Raw genomic sequence first — 18,582 nt, 5'->3', positions numbered from 1 at the left:
GATAGTGGCTTACATATAGTTGTCCTACAAATTATTTTTCAATTCGATTTTTGGGCTATTTTTTAAAATCTGTAATTCACAGTAGGTTTTTAAGTTTAAATTTTAGTATTGTGAAAATTATGCAGAGTAAAAGTCACAGGTGTACTTGTTAGGGAAAAAATACAGTGCCCAATATACCTTCAGTCTTTAGCTTTTGCCAGGGACAGCTGCTTCGAATACTTTTTTATGACTCAGTATGTATTTCCATGTCTCTAAATAATACATGTATGTTACTTCTTGTTGACTTGGCTGCATTTCAGGAGTTGTTTACTGACTGTCCCATAAGGAAGATTTTCAGGGTTCTTTCCATGCACATTTCCTGTCCTTCCATTTCTCCAAGCAGTTGTATTTGTGGTGGTGGTGTTATGTAAGTGCTTAGTGCTCATGTTGTTTTGCCTGCGTAAATGCTATTCATAGATGCGGCATGTATTATGACTGACTTTTCAGCACTTTGTTTTCCAAAGCATATTTTCATTTGCTTGGTATTCTCTGTGCATATCACTAGTCCACCCTAGAAGCACCCCCTCCCCCGCCAGTGTGCACTGCTCTTAATGAGCTCACACTCACGTGCTTACTTCATCTCTCATAGAGCTTTCTCACTCATCACGTCCTTGAAGGCCCCACTGCACAAACACCCTCTCAGGTCTTCCTTCATCACCATGAAAATCCCCTTTGTTTTCTCTTGTGTTGGATTTCATGGCAGTGGTGGCTACTGCTGCTGCTGCTGCTGCTGCTGCTGCTGCTCTTCCTCCTGTTCTTCCTCCTTTCCTCCCCACCTTCCCCTCCTTCCTCTTGCTCTTTCTCTTTCTCTTCATCTTCATCTTCTTTAAAGGGAAGAGTTTAATCTTTCATGTAAATGGAATCCATCTTTTGGTATTTTTTGAGGTTTTATATACCTGCAAATATCTTCTTATTTGCATTCTTGGCTTGGCTAGTTACAGAACTCTGAGTAGAAACTTGTTTCCTCTTACTGCAGTAAAAGTTGGTCCGTTGTCTCTGCTGTAAAGTGTGGTTGAGGAATGCAGCGAAGTCTGACATTCGCAGCGCCTGTGGATCAGTGGACCCTTTTTACTCTGGCAAATCAGGACTTTAGCACTGAGAATGCTTCCAGAATAGTTTCTTTAATTTCTTCTCTTATGTTTTACTGTTCTTTTCCTAGAAATTCTTTTTTGGAGGAGGATTTGAACCTCTTAAATTGATCTGTGGTTTTGTATTTTATCCCCCCCCCCTTTTTAAAGTTTCTCCTTACAGTTGTTTTTATTTCAACTTAAATGATAATACACTTTCTAAGATTTTTTTCCTCAGTTTTTAAAAGTAACATTCAGTTGTTTAAAAACAAAACAAAACAAAACAAAAAACCCCAAAAACATTCAGTTGTGTCATGTGCATAAAAAGATCTCATCTCTCTGGATATTAATGAAAAATTTTAAACTTCTGTTCCTCCATTTTCTTTTTATTCTGTTTGCTGGTTTCTTTTTCATATTGGATGCTTTTCTCAGCATCCAATATGAAAAAGTGGTCCTTGGCTGTCTGCTCAGTAACAAGGTCATTAGAAGTTTGTTGCATGGTATAGGGCTCGTGAGCCATGATTTCCAACACAGTAGTACGCGTGGACCATTTCTGTGGGAAATTCCACTGGGGAGGTCAGAATCTTTGCAGTTTTCACTTGCTGCCTAGAACCTTTCTGTCCCTAATTGTCTGTGCCTGGGAGTCAGAAAGAAAGAAGCTGGGGACTCGAGCATTCCATATTTCCTCTTTAAGTTAGTGGCACCTCTCTCGGTCTTCTGCCTCTGGTCTAGATGCCCTTAGTCTTCTGCCAGAATGGTGGCTGGGAAACTGATACTTCAGTCATGGGTTTATGGAGGGCAAATCCCCTTTTAAATGCTCTTTTAACCAGTCCTTTTTTTCTGCTGATGTCTTTTCTCTTAGTCTCCCTGTCCTGTATGTGTGTGTGTGTGTGTGTGTGTGTGTGTATGTGTGTGTGTGTAAGCACTTGACTGCCATTTTACTGTGGTGGTATTAGAAGGAAGGAACTCTTTATCAGGAAAAAAATTGAAATTGTTTTGGTTTTATTCTGTGAGATGATACTTTTCATCAGATTTGAGACATTGCTAGCCATTATCTTTGGAAATATACTTTTCGTCTTGCTCTTTGCTCACCTACTTCCGAGTCCACTTACACTTAGAATAAATCTGACCCTGTGTTCCAAATGTCTCATACTATTTTCTGTATTTTCGATTCTTTTTTTAATCTAGCTTCCATTCTGTGTGTTTATCCATATATAGTCCTAATTTAGTAACACTGTTTTCTGTTGTCTAAGTCAAGATCTGTGTTATAGTTTGAATTGAACAGATGCCATTTGATTTTTATGTATATTTCAGCGTTCTGAATTTCTTGTCTTTCCCCTTATTTTGTTAAACACATGAGTCATAGTTATTATGAAGTTATTAGCTTACCTCAAAGTCTAGATGACCTATGAGTCTGCTTAGAAAGGCTGTCTGGTTCGGGTTAGTTTTGCCTTTCTGTTGTTGCTCATGTGCTGTGGCCCTCATTGATAAGTTTTCGTTTTACACTGGACATGCTGAATGAAAAACTGTAGACACTTCCAGTGGGTATATTCCTCTAGGGACAGTGCACCCTCCCATGGTTAGGCCCGCAGAGAAGGTGATTTTAAGGCAGTCAAGATTTTGCTAGAAGGAGGTTAGTTTCTAGCACCATTAAAGCTCAGGTTACTGGTTTGTCCTGGCCCTTCAGCATCTTAATTTGAGGTGCTGGTATGGACTTTAAGTTCACTCTTCTTTGCAAGTTCTAAACTCTGAAATCATTTTCTCATGAAACTTCCTAGACTTTCCATTATACTTCAGAGGGATCTTCCTGATTAACTTTTCAGTTTCCTGTTCTGCTCCGCCCTAGGATTCAGCACATGTTTTTCGTGGGAAACTAGTTTGCTCGAAGCCATCCAGTCTTCACCAAAACTCTCCTGCTTTTTCCCTTTCTTAGTCCTGGTCCCTGTTAGATACAAAGTTCAAATTCTGCCTGCACAGTAAGTGACAAATGCCCCCACGTTAGAAATGATAACTAAGTCACCTCAAATCTTCAGGCACCTCCTACTTCTCAAGTAGAGCTTTTTCAGTTCACAGGGTCTCTACTGCCCTCTACCGACGCCAAATACAGTTCCTGTATTTTCTCTGGTTTAGTTGGCAGGAGCACTAGACCGCTGCTAGCAGCTCTGTCACGCTTGGAATCAGAAGTTGTATTTTTTATTTTTATTTTAGAATAAGGAGAAGATTTTACAGTTGTTGCAGGATTAGCTTGGACCTGTGCTGAAATGTTTACAATCTTTGGAAATAGTTCCATGATATTCCTTTCACCATGCAAATTGCTTTACAGTGTTTTTTTTTTTTTTTTTAAAAATATTGAAATAACAGAGTATAAAAATAGACTATTTTTCACTGATCTTGTACTCAGACTTTAATGTGGACCCATAGAAGAGAAGTCCCAAATTATTTATTTTGAATATTAGTCTATGTGGATTTTTAGAGAAGTACAGATATATTATGTGTTGTGAAGAAAGCCAGTATCTTGTATGTAATATAGTGATATGATATACTGTTTTGTTTTTCAGCATCTAACATTCACAAGGGAATTTGATTCAGATTCTCTTAGACATTACAGCTGGGCTGCAGACACCTTGGACAATGTGAACCTTGTCTCAAGCCCTGTTCATTCTGGGTAAGTAAATGGCACTTTTTTTCCTTTTATCCTGCTAAATTAACATTGCATTTATTATTTGTAGCTCTAAATCCATATTTACAGGTTTCATACATGATAATATATTCACTAGCATGTGCTACATGCATACATAAATCATTTAATACATATTTTTAGGCAAATCTGTGTATCTTTTTATTGCTAAAAACACAACATTGGAAAAAATTAAATTATTGGTACAGCAAAAATTCCTTTCTGTTCTGATCTTCTTTTCAGTTTGGAATTTTCCTTTTCAATAAGAACAGTTTTTAAACAGAATCATTTTTCTTCAGTTTACTTTGCTGGTCTAAAATAATTTTTTTCTAGGTGTCTGATTTTTCTTTCCCCCAAAATTAAATAGATATTTCTGTTAATGTACCTCACTAGGTGACTAACTGATTTTGTGCTTCACGTCTAATGGTAGAAAATTTTTAATCAATTATTTTCTTTTGTAATAAACATTAAGCTCTGACATTCTCATCCTATTTGGGGGCTGATGGTGGGGTTGAGGATTGAATCCAGAGGTACCCTACCACTGAGCTACATATTTTGCTACAGTTTCAGTAAATTGCCCAGGCTGGCCTTGAACTTATGGTCCTCCTGCCTCAGTCTCTCACATGCTGGGATTATAGGCATGCACACCATGCCTTGCCTCCTCTTTTTCTTATGCAATATAGGCTTTTTATTTGACAAACAATGTTTTATGTGCTTTTCCTTAAAAAAAAAACAAAAAAAAAACTGTAAACCTCAAACACTTCCAAGTGAGAGTAGGTAGCCTCTGTGTTCCTGAAATGAAATTGCAATTAAGTTGTATTAAGTTATTATTAGAAAAAAGTAATAGAATTTTAAAAGGAAATAAAGAAATTCACTTTTAAAAAGTGAATTTACAAATGTATGTATACCACAAATGCTGAGGAAAAACCACATCAAGGAGGCTGCTCCCGGCCGCCTCATTGGCCAGTGGAATTTAAGGCAGGAGGCTAAAAGGTGATTTGCTTTGATAACTGAATTAATAAGTCAGGATATTTTTAGGTAGTGGGTTTTTCACCAGTTAGGCAATTCAAACTTGAAATAATTCATATCCATATACACAGTATTCTTTTTGATACAAGAGTAAAAAATTAAAACTTCCTGTTTTAGAATTTAAATAATTTTTATGATAACATACATTTGACATAATACTAGATTAAACAAAATCCATGAAAATTGTTTACCCTAAAAAAATAATAATTTGTTAAAGACTATCTCAATGTACTTTTGCCTTTGGAATTGATGTTTAGGCTATAAATTAGTAGTGATCAAGGACAAAGGATGATTCCAAGCTATATAAGTTAACAGCTAATGTTTGTGCAGTGTCATGTGTTATGAAGTATTTTCTGCTGTTTCTAATTAAAGTCAGTTGTAATGGCTCACGTTTGCTTAGTTCTCTTCATGTATTTAGCATTGTGCTGTATCTTTTACATGTACTTGTCTCATTTTGTACTTATTTGAAACCTTCAGTGACACTGTGAGAGAGGTGTTGTCCCCCTTTTATAGATGATAAATGCTTTAGGTTAAAGTGCCATGGTCGAATTTTGGCTTCTGACACTATAACTTTAAGAAATCAATGCAATGTACCATTTGAACGGCAGTCATTTATATAAAAGTACTTTGTAAACTATACAATGCATGGTGGCCTTTGAATCATTATATTGCCCTTTTGTAACCCACAGAAACCTTAAGTTATTAGAGTAATATTCATTTTAAATGGCCTAAAATATTCACATGATTTATATTAGATGTGGGCCTAAAATTGTAAAAGCAAAAAAAAATCAAATTTTAAAAGAAAATACTTTTAATGGGAAGGATACCATTAATGATGACACATTGAGGAATTTTTGGACTCCAGCTTGGTGAACTGTCGTTATAGAACCATCACTTCATGCTCTCTAGATAGCAAAGACTTGTTCTTAATTTAGTTGAGGACACATAAGATAACACAATCAGAAACAGACTTACCCACACATTGAAGATGATGAAGTGTCTGAATATCCAATTTATCTACCTTTTCCCTTAAACTTTTGTTGAAGACAGCTACTTGTGTGACAAAGCAAAAGGAATGCCTTACTTAAAAAAGAAAAAATAGATTCTTTTTGGTTTTTTTGGTTTTTTTTTGATTTTGCTTTTTCTCCGGTACCAGGAACCGAACTCACGACCTTGCGATTGCCAGGCAGGCGCTTTTGCCGCTGAGCTAAATCCCCAGCCCCTAAGAAAAAATAGATTCTTATACACTTGAAAATATTTCACTAATATCAAGTCTATGGAATAGTTTATCCAGACCTTTTGAGGCAAATTATTTCCAGGTTGCTCCACAAATGCCAAATGCCATGGTTTTATTTTCTGATAGTTTTTATTTTTCTTTGCTTGTCATTGACATTTTATGTTGCTCGCTGCTAATTATCTATTAATTTTTCCCATTTGCTTTCTAAATTATTTTGCAGCTATTCTTCTCCACTTCCTCAGTATGATTCAAGGTGATAACCGTGTCCTTTATGTGAACCCTCCTTTTGTATTTTTAATTTCTGTGAATTTTTCTCACAGATTGTGTCAGTGTCTATAGTATGTCAGCGTTTGTCATCCTGCTGTTCACAAAACTAGACATATCCATTTAGGATCATTGTAGAATTCATGTTGTAGTTCAAATATTAATAAACACAAATATTATTAAATATCACCTTAATTGGTTGCTATTTGTTTCTATGAATTGTGTTGCATGACTTTTTGCACAGAAAATGTAGGGAATGGGTTGGCAAAACAAATCACTGTGTCTTACAATATTACTGGATAAAAGGAGCTGTGTTCTTCTTACTGTGTCCAGTACTTCCACCTTTCCTGAGTCTCTTGGCCTATGAAGTTGAAAGCATTAGAACAATAAATGGATTTTAATGAGCACTCACCATGCACTATGTGCTAGGCGAAACCCAGAGAAAGATTCTTCTGGTTTGTCATTAAAATCATCTAAGCCATCATGTGCATTTGATTGTGCATTTGATTCTGAGATTTTGGTCACTGGCACAGTTTCATTTTGATCCCGATAAACCTTCCTGACTTCCTCCAGACTGTTCATGTACAGTCATGATGTATCTGTCTGTCCATCTGTGTGTTAGTATTAGTAAACTAGTCTCGCTTAGCTCATTTCTAAGCAGATAGAAAAATGGTGTAGCTCATGGATTTTGATGGATGGGATTATTCTTTCTCCAAATATACTTTAGAAATTCAAACAGCTTTCTCATTATTGCTATTGGGCACTATTCTAGTAATAATCCCAGGGTGAAAATTAGATGTGAGGATATGTGTGGGAGTTCCCCTCTCTGATGTTCAGCCCTAGGATGGCGCAGTGGTCTATGCTCACCACGTGCTTGTCACCAAGTGATGCTGCAGTGCATACAGGACAAAAAGCCCGGATTCCAGAATGCTCTACTCAGACTAGGCACAATTAATTTGGTTATGTTGCCATATCTACATGCACTTAAATTATTTTTTCCTTTTTTAGCCTTAAATAAAAAGGGCAATGATTGAATTGTGTAACTTAGAGACATTTTCTAAGAAGACAGTGCCTATAATCCCAGCATACAGAAGACTGAGGCAGAAGGATCATGAATTTGAGGCCAGCAAGACCTTGTCTTTTAAAAAAAAGACTAAGTTTTAGTTTTATATTGCTGTATAAAATATTTAAATGTAGGTTACTGTACAAATGCTTTCAAGTCCATATTTATACTGAAAAGATTTAATCCTTTTCCATCAAAATTGTTTTAGCGGATCTAGTCATTTGCTTTTATTTTTATATTCTGTTTCATCTTAGTAAAAATTAGAGTGTTGGTATAATTAAATACCCTCTCAGTTTATGAGCTGTATGTGTTAAGACATACTGTGGAGTTTCATCTTCCCTGTTGGGTAGAGACAGTCTATAATCCGCATATGGTAGAAACCACTTATAGTTAGACTGACCCTTCAGTGTACCGTGAACTACCGCCAAAGACCAGACAGATGCCCCTTTCAATGGGCATCCCTTTAATGGATGGTTTTTATTCCAGTTTTGAGATACTCACTCTTCCTTCAGTGTAAGCATCTCATAAAAGAGTTGGCTTCTGGGAGGGGGGGCCATGTTCCAGCAAAAGTAAATGGTATTTTAGTTTTTTCCCAGGGCACAAATTAAAGGCGTGTTCGATGTGACTCCACCGTATTTCCTGCCAACTGCTCTTTAAAGAGATGATAGTTATATTGTTGATTGCTTCAAACTTTTAACGTGTCGTTGCTAAACCTGCTCATGAAGAAGGCCTCCTTCCCTCCTTGATTCGGCCTCTGCTCTTCTCCCCACAGGTTTCTGGTTAGCTTCATGGTGGACGCGAGGGGCGGCTCCATGAGGGGAAGCCGGCACCACGGCATGAGAATCATCATTCCTCCGCGCAAGTGTACGGCCCCCACCCGAATCACCTGCCGTTTGGTAAAGAGACATAAACTGGCCAACCCACCCCCCATGGTGGAAGGAGAGGGATTAGCCAGTAGGCTGGTAGAAATGGGTCCTGCAGGGGCACAATTTTTAGGGTAAGTTTTGTCAATTTTAATCCTGGCCCTATTACCGCCTCTTTGATTTTCTTTCCCGGTGTTAACTCTCAGAGTTAACTATGGAAATGCCTTAGTTGGATCTGATTGAGGATACTCTTTGTGAAGTGCCAGTGTCACAAAACTGTGTGATTCTGTGGAAGGCTGTCATAGGCTGATACTTCCGTAACTCAGTTTGCTGGGCGAGGCCTTTACTAACCAGCAGCATGCTCTCTGCTCAGCCGGTGCACGGAATCCCTCGGGCCCCTGGAAGTCAAGGCACCATTCCTAGGGAAAACAGGAGTGCTGGAATCATACGACCTCACTGAATAAACGCCCGCTTTGGGGATATGTCCTTTGAAAGACGATTCTCAGGGACACAGCCCATTGTGTCGTAGTATTTTACAAAAGGAAAAACTAAATCTGATTATTTCTCTGAGGTGGCACTTGGGTGCAAATCAGGCAGGCTCTGTCGTGACTGGCAGTTTGTTCACGATTTCCCCTTCTTGTTTCTCTTCCTGCTGCATGGATGTTATTCAGTAAACTGCATCTTCCTACTAATCCTCCCCCTGTAAATGAGGGTGAGAGCTTGGTTAGCCGAATCCTGCAGCTTGGGCCTCAAGGAACAAAATTTATTGGGTAGGACCTTTATAGACAAGATACAGAATGTCTACAATTTTTTGCCATTTTCAATTTTTTTCTGTCACACTCATGGTCTTATTCTTGTCTTAAGTTTATTTTTATTTTTTAAGTTTTTTTTTTTTTTTTTAAATTGCTTTCAGTTGATGTGTGTCACTGAAAGAAAAAGAAACCCATAGTGGCTTGACTCCATGTGGCAGTGCTCCCTTACCTCGTGCTGTCCAAGCATGTAGCACTCACCGCAAGCATTCTGCTTCCATAATTTCGTGCTTCTGTATACCTTTCTTTAATTTGAAATGTTTCTTCTGAATATATTTTTAAGCTAGACTAATAGCCTTTAACCAAATGTAAGAGAAGGTATTTGCAGGCTTTGAATCAACATTTGCTATCAATGGTATATGTGTGTGTGTCCGTGTTTGTGTGTCTCTCTGTGTCTATAATTAGATCTTTTTTAAAAGAAAGTACTTGTGAGTAGTATGTGAACTAGTGCTTTGACAAGAAAATGCCGTTAATAAGTGCAATGGTTTGAAAAGGTGTTGGGCATACAAGATGTCTAAAGGAAATTAAATAGGGAGAAGATAGACTGTTCTTTTGAGGTGTTAAACTGTTTTGTTTTGTCTTGTTTAAGCTGAACTGTGTTGGTATTTGTTGTTTGTTCGCTTGTTTGTTCGGTTGTTATATTTGCCTTGGCAGTCTGCATGAAGAAACCTGTTATGAAAAGTTATGCTTGGCTTTCTCCTTGGTCAAAGACCTTGTTCATACCTTCTCTCCGGTATCGTTGAATGTTATACACAGAGCCACATTCCTTAAATATTTATAGAGACAGTATCTGAAACATTAACCTGCAAAGATTGTATCTTGTTCTAAAAAAATTAAAATAAAATTTAATGTCTAATTACAAGCCATGGTTAAAAAACTCTTGATAAATATCCTAATAACTTGAAATTGTTAGCCTGAGGAGTAGTTGCTTTAGTTTCTACCTGTTAAAGAATAAATGTGTTATAGAAATTATTTTTAAAATCCTAATTTGAATTGCAATTATTTTGCCAAAACTAAAATTATCATATTTATCATGCCCATTTTAAATGAATATTTTTGTAAGAAATTAAATATTCATATTTTTATTACAACTATCCCTTTTTATGCTATAGCTAGTTAACTATTCTTTCTATTACTACGTGTACGTAAACACACAGGTTAAGAGGTGAGGTTACATACAACCTCTGTAGGAAAATAATGATACTGTCTACTTAAATGTCATAAAAGAAAGCTGCACAATCCAACGACATAAACTGTGTGTGATTGTGGTCTGCTTACTTCCATTCATCTTTTTTAGTATTGATCCCATTTTAAAATTTAACAAAATTATTTCTCATGGCTTGATTGGCTATCTTCAATTTGCAGCCATTCTTTTACATTCCTTTGCAAAAGGACACTGTCACAAATTAATATTCTTGTGTCACAATTCCAAGCCAACACGTGCTTTTTCAGAAAGTTTTAATGTTCCTGTACATGTTATGTGAGAGCCAGGAAACAAAGCTGCCCACTGCCTATTCACAAATTGAAAATCAGAGAAACTATCTTAACTACACAGCGCGTGAAAGTCATGGAAACTGACTGCTGGAGGGAACAGATTCTTAAATGGATCATTTTATTGCTAAGTTTAAAAAAATAGCAGTCTCCAAACTAGGAAATGTGCAGATTTTTTAAAAAGAAATGACTGTGTCCTTTTAAATCATTAGCATTTTGTATAATATACCTATTGTGTTTTTGAAGAACTGGACCAACTTTCTTTCTTATAGCCTATTTTTATAACTTTCAGTTCCTCGATTCAAATTTCTTACTCATATGTGCTGAATATTTGCCCCATTAAATCCAATGCCTCACATATGATAGGCCTTCGAGAACTGTTTGTGAACGAATGAATGATGGCATGTTCTCAGGCTTTGAATGGATATTATTTGATCAGCAAATGATTCTGCAGCTTTGAAGTCATTCCCAACCTGAGTGGCACCTCTGATTTTCAAATGAACACTGTTAATGCAACATTTTTTAGGATGATACTTATAGATGTGTTCAACTTGATGCCAAAATAATGTGGGTTTTTTTTCCAGCCCTGTCATAGTGGAAATCCCTCACTTTGGGTCCATGAGAGGAAAAGAGAGAGAACTCATTGTTCTTCGAAGTGAAAACGGTGAAACGTGGAAGGAGCACCAATTTGACAGTAAAAATGAAGATTTGACTGCGTTACTGAATGGCATGGATGAAGGTAACAGTGATGGCTCCTTGATCTGTGAATGTCTGCAGGCAGAAGCCAAAGGGATGATGAGGTGAAATGAGACACCATGTGAATTTCGCACAAGGTCCTCAGCAATTACTGTTGATTTCTAAACTAAGGCACAAAGTTCTATTGAACTTAACAAACTTTACCCCGAACCCCTGTACACACAGTACAGGTGTGTAAATGTTCTGGAGGTTCTTTCACTTTATTTTTTTAAGTTTTTATTTTGATTACTACACATGTGTAGTAGGTAAAGATTTCATTTATCGTGGGGTGTTGGTACCTGCACAGAACACATCTTAATTCTTTTCACTCCCGCATCCCTCCCTCGTACCTCCCTCCTCCTCTCGGACTGCTTCCCCTTTGCAAAAGATCTAGCTCCCATTTTGTTCTTTAACTTACCCGTACTTTGGGTTTCAAATATAAGAGCAACTCATGTGATAGTTTAGTTTGTGTTTATCTCACTTAACATTTTAATTAAAAGATACAGATAGATACAATCTTCCCAAAATCCAAAAAAGTTTTCTAAGTCAAAAATGGATAAAGTGAGGGTGAAATGATAATGGATGGATATTAAAGCACACAGACACTTTTCAGAAAATAAGTTCCCAATGTATTCTTGGAATTATTTATAGACTTTCTTTCAGCTCATTTTAAACTTCTCCTGGCTTATTTTAATATCCTTCATGAATTTTTAGTATCTCCTGGGCCACAGTTTGTTTCTGAAAAATAAGTTGCAGGATAATTGTTGGTGTCTATGGTGTTTTGATGTCTTTTTCTTTAACTTGTTAAGAGCAGGCTAAGGAATAGTTGAGCAGGTCACTTTCTCACACATAGCTTCTTAAAGTTGTCTGACCCTTAGAACTGTATCAGTGTTTCCAGGTACACATTAGTAATAGATTGCTTTTGAAAGTAAATGTTCGATGCAGTTTTCCTTTCAACATGTAAAAACAATTAGAAACCAACTTCATGAAATTTGATCCGATGGATAAGAATACTAGATGATCTTTACTTCATTTGTTACTTCCTAATCATTATAAATCCAGCAGTTGTTTTAAATAGCAGCCTTGTGGAAATATAATTTATATTCCCTAAAGTTCATCTTTTATTTCATTCGCTGAGTTTTGCAGTGCATCTAACAGAATCTCTCATGACTTCACAGTGTGGACAAAGGAGCTAGACAGAAATAGTGTCTGAGCGGTGATGCTGAGCGTGTCCCTTGATCACCGTGAGCTGCTGCTTCTGTAAAACAGACATGACTTTCCTTGCTTCATGGGGTTACTGCTGAGGAAAATAAGGAAAATAATGATGTGAAGCACGTGTGAAACAAGTCCTTGTCCCATAGAGAATCCTTGATAAACATTAGCTATTGTCACTGTCATGTTCATTCTATTAAAAAGAAACTCTTATGCCAAAAGTTAGATATCAGATGTAGTCACCCCCCAACCGTGAATTTTAAAGATGTCCTCATAGCATGGAAGAGAGAAACTGTTGTGTTGGCCACTGTTAGCAATTGTTGTGTCCAACCTTCTGGAGGACTGATGAGTGCCTTTATACTGTATATGAAAATTTAGAAAGAAAACATAGCACTACAAACTCGGTGCCTTATTCTCACTTTAAAGATAAGAGAACGGGAATTCAGAGAGAGCAAGTAACTTACCTAAAGTTACCTTACTAAGTGTCGGGGCTGGGATTGAAATCTAGTTCTATATATTTTCAAGAGTTTTGACTATGTCCCACTTATTTTGAAAACATATATCTTTTGGAGACAATGCTAAATCTACAATGGAAAATTCCTATCCATCTTTAGATTTGGCCCAGATTAGATTTGGTCCAGATTGGGCACACGAGAAGAGTCATTTTCTGCAGCTTATACATTTAATGAGTAGATGTCATTTAAGGAATATACAGTTACAGCAGTGATGGTTGCTTTTTTCTGCAACCTCAAGTCACTTCTGATGGCTAGGAACAGTCAGCGGCAATTAAATTCCTTAATATTTACCTGAATTTATTGTAAAGCATAACATATATCAGTGTATAAGAAAATGTATCAAAAAGTCCAAAGTTTTTGAAAGAATATACACTAAGAAAATGAATTAGCACTTGTGAAAAGGCTGAAAAAGGAGGGGGTGATTTAGAGTAGCAGATGGAGAGAAGAAAAATGCATTTCCTGTAGATGATAATAGTCTCACTGTTCGAAGGAGAATAAAGCATGAAAAATACTAACGAGGTTACCCATTTTTAAAATGTAGCATCTACTACACACTTTTTAAAATGGAGCCTCCCTTGATTCTTGCCTCGAGGGCAAAGTGTGTGTTCATCATCTTCCAGTCAGCAGTGTCTGGCCCAGGGCGGACTCCAACGTGAGGAGTCCTGCGTGAGTGGGCAGAAGGGAAGAGCTCCATACATCAAGTAGCCGTCTAGAGGAAAGGCCTCACTGGGCTATTTCCACTGTCCCCACCTTTATTCATATTGATGTCCATGAGAAAAAAAATTAACAAGGAGCATTTCCTTTGGGAAAAGTTCTAAGAAAGCAGCAGTACTCTGGAAGAACGTTGACTATTTGAAGACGTGGCTACCCAACATGACTTTATGGTGAAAATGTTCGTCTGTGCTGTCCCACTACAGTAATCGTAGTCACATGTGGCTCTTGAGCACTTCAAGTGTGACTAGTGCACAAAGAAGTTAACTTTTAATTTTAATTTTAGTTAATTTTACCCATCAGATGTAGCCAATGCCTATCTCATTGAACAGTGCATTTCTGGCAAACACTGAGTTCTAACTTGATATTCTCCTTCATTTTCAAATATATATTATACTATACCCTACCAGGTGAATGTAGGCTTTTTTCTTTTTTTTTAATTTTAAAGAGAAAAAAACAATAACAAAATAACAATAAAAACAAAATAACACAAAAACAATAAGAAACAATATAGGATTTCAAAACAAGATGATAGGGATTAACGGTGGTTGTTATATTACATATTGTTATCTTCAACAGAGTTGCTCAGATTACCAGATGTAAGAATGCAAGATTTATCAAACCATTAAAGAGAATAAAAAGTAATAATAAAACAAGACATTAGAAAGGATACATAGCTTCACTAAACAAGATGGTAGGACTTCAACAATGGTTCTTACATTGCATATTGTTGTCTTCAGATTAGTTGTTCAGATTACCAGATATAAGTAGGCTTTTTTCTTCATTTAAGGTATAATATTTAAGGGATGATTTTGTGCTGAGCTGTATTCATTTTATTTTCAACAGACCAGTTTTCACAGAGGCATTCGTCCTATCTTTGCTTAGACAAATGAAATCCTACACACAGCCAACTCAGGGTATTTATCAGACGTTTTAAAGAAACAGTGATGTAATCGTCTGTCCTGAATTCTGTATGTTATCTTGGAAATAGCAGATAAAGTTTCTTTACTGCATTTTTAAAAAGCAGATAAACTTTGCTTCCATTTTAGACAGTTAAAGAGAAATGTAAATACTTTAGGTTTAAAGAATCAAGCAATATTGAGCAAAAAATGAAAACGAAACTTTCAAGGCACAGTGGTGTTGTGTATTACATTAAGAAATAATAATTGGGAAGCAATACAACACACATTTTATTACTGAAGCTCAAGCCAGTTTCATACCAAACTCAAGCCCTGTTTCCTACCAAGCCCAAAGACGCTTCATTCTTACCAGAGCATTACCTCCTTCAAAAGAGGCAAACATAGAAGTCATTGTGTCACTTGGAAGAAGTCAGCCTCTTTTTTCATGAAGGCCCAATGAAAGCTCTGGTGGGGACGGAGTGGGAAGTGCCTTGTAGGAGGCTGTTTTTATGAGGTCTTTTCCTCTCCACGGCATCTATCTGCTTTTTTGCTCCAAGATAACTGTCAATAAAAGTTAATAAAAATGACCAGATCACTTAAAATATCCTTAAAGAGAAGTAAATTACTCTATTATTTTATTTAATTTACTTATTTGCCTAGTTTGTAAATTAAGCTTTTTCTGTCATCTCTGGCAAATGACCCCTGATAATGTCCATCTCATTCTAAATGTCTCTTCTTCAGACTCCCTTTTCCATGAGTGAATTCGGTGGGCTATTTTATAACCAGTCTATATGCTAATAATAAGCGGGCCTATTATGTACCTGTCTCAAATTTCAACACTCAACTATTTTTTAAAATCATCTTAGTCTAGTCATGCATGGTGGCACATGCCTGTAATCCCAGCACTCAGGAGGCTGAGGCAAGAGGATTGCTATGAGTTTGAGGCCAGCCTGGGCTACAAAGTGAGCTCAAGGCCAGCCTGAACTGCATAGTGAGACTCTGTCTCAAAAAGGCCAAAAAAAAATCATCTTAACCAATATTTTGATCACTGGCTTTTACTAACTAGCACAATTATAAAGATCAGATCTCTTCCACAGTGCTTCAGAATACAAAAACCTTTTGATAGACACAGTCAAATTTGCCAGAGTGATTTCAGGGAAAGATGGATTTAAGGAGGAGGAGGGGAAGGAGGAGGGTTTGCGCAATGTCCTGTGGTGGTTAGGTTCGTGATCCCGTGACCCACGGAGTTCGCATAGACTAGAATTCCTACCCTGGCTCTGGCTTTTCCTGACTGTGTGATCCTAACGACGCACGTAGTCTCTCTAAACCTTAGCTTAAGTATCGGAGCGAGGGAGCTTCACAGGGAAGGAGTGGGCAGTAGGTGAGCAAACACATGGAGGTCCCTGCCGCATTGCTGATGCGTGAGAGCCAGTCACCCGGCGGCAGTCAGTCACGGCTGCCATGTAAGTTGGGTAGGAGAGCAAGTGGGGTCTGCAATCTGGCCTCTCCCGCTTGCCGTTCCCATTGCCCTATACTGGCTTAAGCGCAAAGGGGCACTTTTCTCTCATTTGCTCAGAACTGCTGTCTGCTGACCATGCCCTTGTACCTGTGTAGTTGTGTCTACTCTGAGTGGACCCCTTTCCCACACTGCACAGACACCAAGCAGGACGCATCTTCACCACCACGGTGACCGGTCAGAAAATAGTCAGTGAGGGGTTCCTGCCTCCAGCCACTTGTCTTTCCACTGTAGTCCTTCGGCTCTCTGTCTTCCCCAGTGAAGCATGCCAGTGAAAGTGCCTTGTGTAAAACAGAAATGTCCCCTGGTATTTACGTTTCCCATTACCAATCTCAGGTTTTTTATGACTCAGAAAGATACAATATATATTCAAGAAAAAATGGAGGTACAACAATAAAAGGGAGGGGGTTACGGTCTCTTTCTGTCCCTCTTAAGCAAGCCCAGAGAGAAAAGCATCGGTGTTCATGCTGAGAAAGCAGGTGTGTTCACAGAGCTTTTTTGAAGGAAGAGGCTGGAATGACAGAGGGCATTTGCTTTAGGTGTGAACACCCTGCCTTTGCCATGAGCTGTCAGCTGCCAGGAGCAACCTTTCTCCTTGAGAACAAAGTGTGGCTGTGCCCTTAGCAGTTTGCGTTTTCTCAGCAGAGAGAAAAGACACTGCCAAATACAAAGATTTTCCCTCTCATCACCCAAGGGTGCACCAAACGGAATCCACTTTGTAAGTTTAGGGAGAACCTTACACTGCTGAATTAAACATGTTTGAAGGTGTGCCTCCTAAGTCAGGCCCCAAGGGGTGCTTTGTAGTTTGTGGTCATATTGGACCTGGGAGTATTTATGAATAGAGAGACTGTTCCTCTTAGAGATCCTTACCTTACAAATCCAAGAGCATGAGAAATGTTCTGGTCTGTGGCTGGCATGCAGTTAAAATGGTGCTAATACAGAGCCAGGCGTGGTGGCGCACGCCTATAATCCCAACACTCAGGAGGCTGAGACAGGAGGATCACCTCGAGTTCCAGGCAAGCCTGGCTACACAGTGAGCTTAAGGGCCAGCCTAAACTACAAAGCAAGACCCTGTCTCAAAAAACCAAACAAACAAACAAAAAAAGGATGGTGCTAATGTAAGTCAGAAAATTTAAAACATACCAGATACATGAAGGTTTCCGTTCTCTTTCAAATGTGTATCTCAATCATTTTAACAGTGGTTTTATATTGAAATTACAACATTTTGGATATATTGGGGTACATGAAGGCTATTACAATTAATTTCACCTGTTCCTTTTTATTTTTTATGTGGCTGTAAGAGCATTTAAAATTATATATGAAGCTTACATTATTTTTATATGGGGGATACTGCTTTGCATAGTGCAGAGACTTAGTTTTACATATCATTAAGGTTTCAGAATCATAATGGTTGCTATCTAAGTATCACATAAAAGGCTTTGCAGATGTGTGATTCATGCCCTGTTTTTAAAATCCTGGTCACAGGATTGGAACAGTATGTTGCTGGAGTTCCTCAATTTTATAAGACTAGAAAAACATCTCACTTATCATAGGTTGACTTTCCTATGAGAGCAAAGGACATTTTTAAGACAGTGTGTGTTAGACTGAGTAACTGTTATTTTATTGTGAACTGAAGTGAGAAAGGGAAATTGGTTCTTATATAACGTGAATTTTCAAATTGTATCTAACTATACCAACAATACCTCAGAAGCAGACTTCTCAGTTAAAAGTTGTCACTTCGGTTCATTTCAGTTTGACCTGTCCTTAACTGACCAACCTTGAGGCCGTCTGAAAAGTGTCAAGTCATCAGAAGCAGTTGGGCGCTGAAAAATAAATGCAGCTTTATTTTGCACACAGCACCATCTGTTGGAAAAATCTAGTAGTAGCAATTTTGGAAAAACTCCAACAGGTTGAAAAACAAAATTAAGGTAACCAAATCAGGATGTAGTTGAGGTACAAAAATATAAAAATAAACAAAGATTTAAATGAGGAAATAAGTTAGTTAAATTTTAATGAAATACTGGCTTATTTTCAGTCTGGTGTTTTAAATCAGGTGCATGAATTGAAGATTCATACTGCAGAAGGCACTGTGTGAGGACGGTCTGCCAAAACAGCTAGTTGGGAAATAAAAGTTGAATAAAAGCAGGTGGGCGCTCACTAATAACGCCACATTGTATATGTCTCTATGTATCGATTTGCCAGCAATTAGATGTCTTCGTGAAACATCATAAAGACAAAGGAGTGACATCAGACAGCCTGCCCCATGTATACATACAGCACAGCGGGCTTTCAGGCTTAGGAGGGCAGTGAAGCAGGTCTGAGGGGCTGGGCCCGAGCCTCACTGCTCCATGTGGATGAGGACGGAGAGGCCTGGGTGTCCGTGACGCCCATCTAGGGCCTTGGAGCTTGGCGCTCTCTGCCTGTGCTGCACTGGTTACTGATTCATAGCCATGGA

At 37.9% G+C, this 18,582-nt stretch overlaps 1 protein-coding gene across 19 annotated transcripts in view; it reads left to right on the top strand.

Moving 5' to 3' along the window:
• The window catches only part of Ank3 (ankyrin 3, node of Ranvier (ankyrin G)), a 329,054-nt gene that overhangs the window by 247,172 nt on the left and 63,300 nt on the right, over positions 1-18,582 (top strand). For all 19 annotated transcript variants that reach the window (XM_013514813.1, XM_013514811.1, XM_013514810.1 and 16 more), the window contains 3 exons: positions 3,665-3,771; positions 8,149-8,373; positions 11,124-11,278. In XM_013514813.1, the coding sequence (XP_013370267.1) occupies positions 3,665-3,771; positions 8,149-8,373; positions 11,124-11,278 (487 nt within the window). The remainder of the gene's footprint in view (positions 1-3,664; positions 3,772-8,148; positions 8,374-11,123; positions 11,279-18,582) is intronic.

The sequence above is a fragment of the Chinchilla lanigera genome, unplaced genomic scaffold, assembly GCF_000276665.1.
Source record: "Chinchilla lanigera isolate Chin_1 unplaced genomic scaffold, ChiLan1.0 scaffold00024, whole genome shotgun sequence".
NCBI classification, from domain to species: Eukaryota; Metazoa; Chordata; class Mammalia; order Rodentia; family Chinchillidae; genus Chinchilla; species Chinchilla lanigera.
This window is presented reverse-complemented; position numbering and strand designations above follow the sequence as displayed.